The following is a 9,813-nucleotide window of genomic DNA, read 5'->3' on the forward strand; positions in this document are numbered from 1 at the left end:
GGTCTGGTCTATTGTCGGTTATTTTTCGGTCTGTGAGAACCGTGCGATCCCAGTAGAGCTTGTGATTTATTTATTTATTTGACATAAACAGGTTGGTGTTTTAGTGCCAATTCTTGGTGAAGAATCTTGGCAACATCATCATGTCATCCTCCGGTGATGTGCTGGATGGTTTCATGTGTCGCACACCCATAACGACAGCTATCGTCCGCCACTGAGGCATCCTTGGCGATATACATATTTCATGTAATTTTTGTTGGAATCACCTGATCCTGGATGGCAAGCATGAAGCCCTATGTCTCAGGAAACAACCTTCCGGAAGTCAATCAGTAGTTCGACGCAGATATGTCGACGTAATCATTGACCTCGTTCTGGTGCCTTCCATGCATTCAGTTTCTGCATTTTACTTTCTGCCGAGTGTTCGACGGTTTTCAAGTGATCTTGTTGTAGCTTTAACGGTGTAGAACTATCAGTAACACAAACTACTCGATGGAGTTCTGACGAAGCAGCCTTGTTCAGAAAATATTTTCGAACTCCTTCAATTTCCTGGGACATACGGTTGGACAAATCAACAATTCCTCTACCCCCAAGATGTCGTGGCAGCTCTGTCCGTTCTATTGAGCTTTTGGGGTGATGTTTATTGTGTTTAGTCAGCATCGTCCTTATTTTTCTCTGTAAAGCTGCTAAATCGGTGGTCGTCCAAGAGATAATACCAAATGAATAGCTCAGCGCCGAGCAAGCGTAGGTGTTAATCGCTTTTATCAGATTCTTGCTGTTAAGACCAGTTCTAATTATCCTTCTCAATCTTCGGGTGAACTCCTCCGTTAATTCTTTCTTCATCTGGGTCTGATTGATTTTTCTTGCCTGTTTTATGCCTAGATACTTGTATGTGTCTCCTTCCTTTAATGCAATACAATACAATATCCTCTTTATTTCATAGTATGTAACCATACAGCATAGATACATAAGAGAAACAGTGTCAAGTGTCATGCGCATAGTTAAACCAAAAAATCAGACAAAGAATATGATTCCAATTCTATTACAAAATCTCTCACTTTTTCCTTGAACAGTTTGAAATTATTCAATCTCTTCATGTCATTAGGTAATCTATTAAAAATCTTAATACACATATAAGAGGGATGTTTTTCGGTTAACGATAATCTATGTATAATCTAGTCGTGTGGGCTGAGAAAATCTCCCTATTTTTGAAAAAAAAAATTAAGCACTCCACTAAATATATACCATATATTGTAAGCAATCTGTTTTTTCTAAATACCCCTCTGCATGACTGATTAAATTTCATTTTGAACATATATCTTATAATCCTTTTTTGCACAAAAACAGTCTTTCTACTTCACAGCATGATCCCCAAAAAATGACGCCATAGCGAAGCAAGGATTCAAAATTCGCGAAATATACTATTTTCAAGTTCTGAACACTCAAATACTCTGAAAGAGTCCTGAGACCATATACAACCCTGCAGAGCTTTGACTCCAAGTGATCTATTTGATAAGACCACCTCAGATGCCCATCCAGAAATACACCCAGAAACTTGACAGCATCCTTAATTTCCACCTCATTTCCATCGACGCAAAGACCACCTTGTCTAGCTTTATTCGATCTGCTAGTGCTGAACAAAACAGCTGATGTCTTACTGTGATTCATTACTAGCTTGTTCTTTTCAAACCACATTTTTATTTGTTGAAATATAAATTCCAATTTAGATTCTATGTCCTCAAAATCTACACCACTAATTATCACGTTAGTGTCATCAACAAATGAGGTTAACCAGTTCAGGATCTCGTCATTCAAATCGCAAATCTCAATCAGGAAAATTAAAAATAAAAGTGGCCCCAGGACACTGCCCTGAGGAACCCCATAATCTGACTGAACTATGTCAGATCTCACTTCTCTGCCATTTCTAACGATAGAGACCCGTTGTGATCGTCCAGAAAGATAAAAGGCAATCCACTTCTTCGCATTGCCCCTGACTCCCAATCTTTCCAGCTTCTCCAATAAGAACGGCCTGAATAAGCAATCATATGCGCTCGCCAGATCTATAAACAGACCGAGACCAAGCTTATCTTCCTCAATTATCTTCAATACCCTCTCTGTAAATTGATACAACGCGGTCTGAACTGAACGTCCCTCCAAAAAACCATGCTGGGAAGCGTTAAAGACCTTACAATCGTTCAAGAACTTCAATACTCTATTACACATAACATGCTCAAAAATTTCTGAGAAACTGGACAAAATACTTATTGGTCTATAACTCTCAAAAGAATCTATGTCTCCTTTTTTGTATATAGGCTTTATTAATGCTAATTTCAAATGATTAGGAAATATTCCATGTTTCAATGAGTTATTAATTATTTGTGAAATGACTACTTTTATCTCATGGACACATTTTTTCATTATATTAACAGGGATTCCATCATCACCACAACAGTTTTTGTTTTTAATTTTGGTTGAAATTATTTGTTCTATTTCATTAGGAGTTATTGGTTCCAGATTCATGGCTATGCTAATGCTTCAATTTCTGCACATTCCTTGAGTTTGAACGTACCATCTTCTATTTTCCCTCTCGTTATGTTCAGCAGTCGACATTTTCCTAGTCCAAACTTCATTTTGATGTCTTCCGAGAATCCTTCCACCATTTTCAGCATCTGTTGCATTTGTTTCTCGGTAGATGCGAAGAGTTTCAAATCGTCCATATAAAGGAGATGATTCAGTTTCATCATAGTTCTACTGCCGCTCTTGATGGAAAATACGTAGTCCGTAGAATTCAATCTATGAGACAAGGGATTCAGGGCCATGCAGAACCACAGAGGGCTCAGCGAGTCTCCTTGGAAAATTCCGCGTCTTATTGGAATAGATCCTGTTGTAATGGAGCAATCTGCTGCTTTCATTTGAAGACTAGTACGCCAGGTTGACATGGCATTTTTCAGGAACTCAACAATATTGGGATCCACCTTGTAAATCTTCAAGACCGTCAAGAGCCATTCGTGAGGTATAGAATCGAATGCTTTTTTGTAGTCTATATACGCAGCGAAAAGATTCCTTCGCTTGGAGAACGCTTGATTGCAGATAACTGAATCTATTATTAGTTGTTCTTTGCACCCTCGGCTGTCTTTGGTGCATCCTTTCTGTTGCATGGCGATGATGTTATTCCTTTCGCAATGGTTTTGAATTCGGTTTGAAATGCACGATGTGATCAATTTGTACATCGTTGGAAAACATGTGATTGGTCGGTACTTGGATGAGTCTTCTGTATTCCTTTGGTCTTCACGTAACAGGTATGTTGTGCCATGTGTAAAGAATACTGGCATTCTGTCAGGATTTTCAATGACATCATTTATTGCGGAGGTCAATTTGTCATGCATGATCCAAAGTTTCTTGATCCAGAAGTTCTGTAATCCATCAGGCCCAGGTGTTTTCCAGTTGATAGCTGATTTTACTTCAGTTGTGATCATGTCATGCTGCATCGGCTCATCTTCTATAGCTTCAGACTTTTCATCTTCAATCCATCCGGTATCTCCATTGAACTGATGTTTCGTTGATAATTGTTCGGTCCAGAATTGTTCAATGGCTTCCTTTGGTGGTAACTTTCCATTTTCTCCATCCGACGATGTGAGTGACCGGTAGAAAGTTTCTTCCGACTTTTCGAATGAAGTATTGTCTCTTTTCCGGCTATAATTGCTTTTATATCTCCTCAGGCGTTCTCCATACAGACTTGATTTTTGCTTCAGAGTGTCGAGGCAATGGTGAGCTGTAGCATTCTCCGTCTCTCGTTCTGTGTCTGTCCTGTTTCTATCCATGATCTCTTTGGCAGCTTTCACAACCTTTCTTCCTCGATTCTCGTTCAAGTACTCCGTCAGTCGTCCAATGTCTCTTTTTGTTTTGTGTTGAAGACGTTTCTGCCATGCTGGCGCGTGTAATTTGTGTAATTTTAGACTATCGTTGTTCTTTCGGCGAATTTTTGCCCCTATGGTTTTCGCTGTCGTTAGCGCTGCACAGTAAAAAACTAGATGCAGATATTCCAATGAACTTCCGTTCTGTAAGTACTCAGGTAAAACGTCCTTATTCAAGATGTCGATTATAAGTGACAGTTTCTTAGATGTATTGAGTCGTACAGGTGCTACTCGATGAAGAGGATCTGTTCCTTCCAGTTCGGCAAAGTATCTCCTCATCTCAGAGTCAACTTGTCGGTGGAGCTCTTCCCTATCGTCCTGGTGTTCAGGCTCACTGAATATCCTGCGCAGCACCTTCAGCGGTTCGAGTCGGCAATTGAATTGGACTCGTTGGTTGCTGTTGTTCCTTTGAAGCTGTAGCTTCTTTTGCAGCAGGAGCCCGTTTCCTCAACATCCTGCCACCGACGTCCCGCATGCTGTCATGTCCAGCGCCGGCTCCAGACATGCCCTGATGATCCCCAGGCAGCGACTTGTTTCCGAGGCTTCTCACCTCACCATTTCCATGGGTTTGTGCTGCCCTTTATCGGTTTGGGTGAGGGGTAGAGAAATGAGAGCAGAAAGAGCACCCCTATAAAGGATGTGAAAGAGAGAGGAAAAAGGAATGGGACTGCGGACAGCAGGCGTGGCTGGCTGCACCGTCTACGTCGTTACGATGGCTACCCGGCAGGCCATCTACCAGATAGCTGCCCGGCAGGCCAGACATATTATTATTATTATTATGTTTCACGAGATTATCTTGAGGGATTTCTTCCTAATATCAGTAAGGTTCATTAATTCAGTTTACTGAATAATGCTTGGAGTTTTTTCTTCATTTTCCTCTCAATTTCCAACATTATCTTGTTTAAAATTTTCTCCGTGAAGATATCTAAATCATCGGCTTATTCAGATATCTTTTTCTTCTCCTGTTGACTCTCACAGCCTGTTTCATTGAAGGCTTCTTCTGTTCTTCTTTTTTCTGAACCGGTTCTGGAGTCTCCCTCTTCTTTTCCTGTTCTGGAGGTTTGGCCTTCGCTACTTCCTGAATTTTTTGAACAGTAGATTTTGTTTTTGTTGCCCGCTCTCTCTGTTCAGCTGGTTTTCGGGAATTCTTCTTTCTGGTCACCAGCTTGAACTCGCTACATCCTTTATAGCTAGCTAGATGGCCCTCTTCTCCACATAAGACGCATGTGGCATTTCTCTCTTCACCTTTTCTGGTGAGTGTGCAGTCAATGCTGCTATGGCTTCCTGAGCACTTCACGCATCTCAACGGGAAGGAGCATTTGTTTTGTGCATGTCCGTACCTTTGGCACCTAAAGCACTGGCTTGGACTTTCAGGTCTCTTTTTGTGTTCAACCACAATACAGATATTTTAGAGTCGCTTCACTTCGAAGATTCCTTTTTTCTGGGTTTTAACCAGGTAAAGAAGTATGGGCTTCTTCGTCTTGTATGGAATATGTCTGGAATATCAGGTCGTCCTTAATCAACGCAAGAGCAGCGTCGATTGGTAAATGCCTGATGACGGCATATATTTTCTTCTTTCCTTCATTTGGTAGGTAAAAAATTCTTTACCCTGCTGTTCGAAAAATTTGGTAATTTTTCTATAATCATCTAGGGTTGACGCGATGATTCTAATACCGTCTTTAACTACGGTTGCGCGGCTATAATTGAATTTCTTGGAGTAGAGTGCTTTAGAAATCTCTACCCAATCTGAGGTGCCCATCATCGTGATGGGTGGGATTCTGTCTTTTCTAGGCACTTCAGGTGCTCTTCTGGTATTTTCCTCGTCTGACGAGGAGCTGTCTTTACGCGCGCGTTTAGATGGGGGCGCGTTTTGAGGTTTAGCAATCAGCGTTGCTTGATTCCTCTTAATGTCAGAAGTGACATTATTTCTCGCTGCCGAACTCGCAATTTCGGCAAATGTAGGGGGTATCGGCGCTGAAAGCTTATTTTTTGATTAATGGAACCCTATAAACTTGAAGATTTTCTCTGTAGATGAATCATCAAATTTTTGACACTATTTCATTTGTTCTCTGTTATACAGTCCCTGGCCAGTTTATCAGACGCACTGAGGATTTTTTTTATATTTACTGGTATTGCCCCAGGAAAAAGCAGAATATTTGAATTTCATTTCCACAGAATGTCAGTTTTATCTACGACTCTCATTAAATTGTTCTATTTGGCATTTATTTTTGATGTTGTAGTATTAGTACTCAAGTATGAATCAGTACTATGTCTTCCAGTGGACGTCTTGCATTCTACAGGTTCGGACGTTATTTCGATAATCCACATATAAAATCATTATCCTCGAATGCAGCAAACCGAACAATTCTGCATTGATAGTATGAAGCTTTCATAGCTACACAGGGTGGCTCAGCAAAATATTAGAATTTCATGTTTAATCATCAATAAATCAATATTTTTTATTGAATATGATATATTATATGTGGAAACCATTTACAAATAAAGTATATGTAACATATACATCTAATAATATGGCCAGGGACTGCAGGTAACTAAGAACCTTCTTGAATAAAGATTACTATTATTATTATGACTTAAGACCTGCGGCTTTGGCACTCCTCTCCAGAGGAACATTCACATTCCTAGATATCTCAGATATCAAAAGGATTAAGCTCTGTTGGGGCCCTTTCCAGGTTTTCGGGCTCGTGGTGCTTATTATTATTATTATAGGGAAAGTAAAATTATATCTTATTTTATGCATTACACATCAAATTATGTTAAAGCGGCATCCACATGAATGACTTCTGATGATGAAATGAAATGGTAGTTATTTTTGTCGAAACTCCCTACTGATTAGATTAGAAGGATGAAGGAATAAATCATTTGCTCAGAATATTGGTGATATTGCATAAACACGATATTTTTAGACTTTTTTTATAGAATCTAAATTAAAGACTTCATGATCGGTGATAGAAATTTGAATTTTTTTTTATTCATGTGAAGTTTGTGAAGCATGCTTTCGGATATCAGAAAAATATTTTTCGCTGTGTGGCTAAATGTTATTTCTTCGGTGAATTATTTTGGCTGTGACATTATGATCTGTTGTCGTGCCAGTACAACATCCCGTATGTTTTTCCACACCAGAAGCTTATCAAGGCATATTAGAACCTATAGCTTTTTTTACATCACCTGTGTATATCCCAATAGTTATGAATCACTAGGTATATAATTATAGAATGCTTACTTAAAATGTTTCCTCAAAAATAATGAGAATAATGAACCCTAGAAAATTGTTCAACACTGGGAGAATAGTCTCCACCAATTTATTGAAAGCTGCAAAACGCAAGAATCCTGTTAGTTAAATCGTATTATTTGTTTACGCCACATCTGCTTCACTTTATGATCTATTCAGTTTTAAGAGTGAACACACAAATTTATGGAATATTTATGAAATTTATCAAGGACGAGGCTTTATGTTTTACATAAACATACCCTGAAAGTTTTTACCAAGTGCGTTTGTCTTGGTGTGTTTATTGTAGTAGAATAAAGAATTTCTGCTCTTGATTTTTGTGTTGAATTTTCGATGAAAACAATTTTCAGAACTCCTTTCTTGTCTAAAAAATTCACTCGAGACTAAACCGAGAAAACTTTCCAGACTCTCGAAACTGAGACTCCCGAGGGCCTATCAAACTGCGGCGCCGGAGCCTCTTCGGGCATAAGTTGCGTAACAGCAACAGGGATATAACGGGTACTACGTACAACTTCCCAAAGATATCCTATGGTATACCCTTACCAAAATAGTGAATCTCTTGGACATCCCCTGGAAGTTCCAGGAAATTTTAACAATACTATAAGGACATCAGTGGGATGCCATTCTTTTGGACATCCTCTAGTCAGCATCAGTTTCCATACTGAAGTAGTTGCAGAACACTGCGATGGAAGAAAAGAAATATACATAAATATCTACTTTTGAGTTGCCATGTATGAGAAAGCTTAGTTCGTTGAACGTTAGATGTCGCATCGATTTATTCACTACCTCAATGCCACCACTGACATTCAACAAAAGGTCCTCTTCTTCATTCAGTCGGCATCGTTTGGTTGAGTTATGCGATACTGACGAGCGAAACCGGCTATCGCTATCCACCTTCGATTGGTCACGTTCTCCATGGTATACTGAAAGTGTAAATTTCTGCCAGTCCGATTTATATTCTTATTTATTCTTGCATAAAAAAAGATGAGGTATTTTTGATTTGATCCGAAAAATATACAGGGTGTTTCATGGGTAAGTGAACATACAGTAACCTAAGCTAGAGGTGCCCTAGGATTTGATGGAGATATTTGAAAAGAGCAGAAAATTTTCAATGAGATTCAGTAGATTTCATTGTCCCGCACGTCATTTTGCCTAAAGGAAACTCCAGGGAAGCGAAGGAAGAAATGTTTTCTTTGCTTATTTTGGTTAGAAATCGTTCTAAGACCTATGTAAGTGAATTATATATTCCAAATATCAACCGATTATTCTAGTTGATTCAAAAGTGATGAGAAATTCAAATTTTAGGTGAATACATGAGCCACCCTGTATCTCGGTTAAGGAATTGATTAGACCTATCTAAAATGGGTTTTTTGGACTCGCCTAGCATAGCTCTAGCTCAGGTTACCGTATGTTTATTTACCAATGAAAGACCCTGTATATTGGAAAGATTTTGTTCAGTATTGTTTCAGGACATAAAGTTTAAACTGAAAGAATTTTGAATCGCACGATTGCCCCAACTTAACATAATCGAACTTTTTGTAATGGGCGTCGAAAGATACGTGCATTCTGAGGTGCTGAATTGCTGAATGAAAACGAATTGGTTTGCATACTAGCAGTGTAACTCGCTTTTGTGCCTTTACCTTTCAGTATTATCGACAACCAATTTTTCAACGAAATAATTATTGGATATTGGGAAATGATTTTGTCGGGTTTAGAATAATTAATAAAAATATATCGCCATATAATATCTGAAAATATTCGATCCATTGATTGAACTTACATTTTTGAATTTATCTTAATTTATTTCATTTCAGGTAAAGAGTTTTGGACGGGGGGTTTGAATCCTGGTTTATTGTGGATTTGGAGCAACAGTGCGCGTCCAGTATCTTTGAAAAATAAGCAGGTGGTACAAAATGGTGGAATCACTGGAGATGGCCGATGCCTCAAGTTTGCTTACAACCTCAAATTGCAATCATATTCATACAGAGGGAGCGATTGTTCTGAGAGGCATAGTTATATTTGTGAAATTATAGAAAACTCATCCATTAATGAAATACAAAGAATAGCCAAAAAGTATTATGCCGAGTAATATACTCCTTCTATAAGTCGATTCGAAAAATATTATTTATGCCTCAAATATTGATATACAACCTCATAGTCATTTATGCAATCCTAATATAGAATTTTTTCGAAGAAATATAAATATTCATATATTTCTGATTCCAAATATATTTGATTTATAATTCATATTAATTTGGCTGTCTATATCAAAACTTACTAACAGGACAATGGATAGATCGAAACAATGGAATCTAGGCATAGAACAACGTCGTCGCACGTTTTCAAACCGATAAGTAGATAAAAGAAAATGTAAAGGTATCATTCGAAAACTAGGGATAGCCCATATATATCTTCTTCTTGTTCCTTTAACTGTGTCCATGGCTGCTTAGGCCATTCAGACAAATTTCCAGATCAACCGAAAGAGCCTGCTGCTAAGCAGATATGCTAATCCCAATATACTCAATCGGATTTTATATATAAATTTTATAAAGAGAACTGGAAGGACAGAATCATAAAAAAAAAAAATTTCAAGAAAGAAATTAAGTCAACTTGCTATACCAATTTCTTAATTCGATGTTTGAAATTGAAATAAAA

The 9,813-nt window shown here is 38.3% G+C and overlaps 1 protein-coding gene across 1 annotated transcript in view; it reads left to right on the forward strand.

Moving 5' to 3' along the window:
• LOC123311315 (C-type lectin domain family 12 member B-like) overlaps positions 1-9,405 on the forward strand; it is a 134,245-nt gene extending 124,840 nt beyond the window's left edge. The window contains exon 4 of the mRNA XM_044895209.1: positions 8,973-9,405. Coding sequence (XP_044751144.1) covers positions 8,973-9,247 — 275 coding nt within the window. The 3' untranslated portion in view covers positions 9,248-9,405. The remainder of the gene's footprint in view (positions 1-8,972) is intronic.
• The last annotated feature ends 408 nt before the right edge of the window (positions 9,406-9,813 follow it).

This window comes from Coccinella septempunctata, chromosome 4, assembly GCF_907165205.1.
Source record: "Coccinella septempunctata chromosome 4, icCocSept1.1, whole genome shotgun sequence".
Taxonomy (NCBI): Eukaryota; Metazoa; Arthropoda; class Insecta; order Coleoptera; family Coccinellidae; genus Coccinella; species Coccinella septempunctata.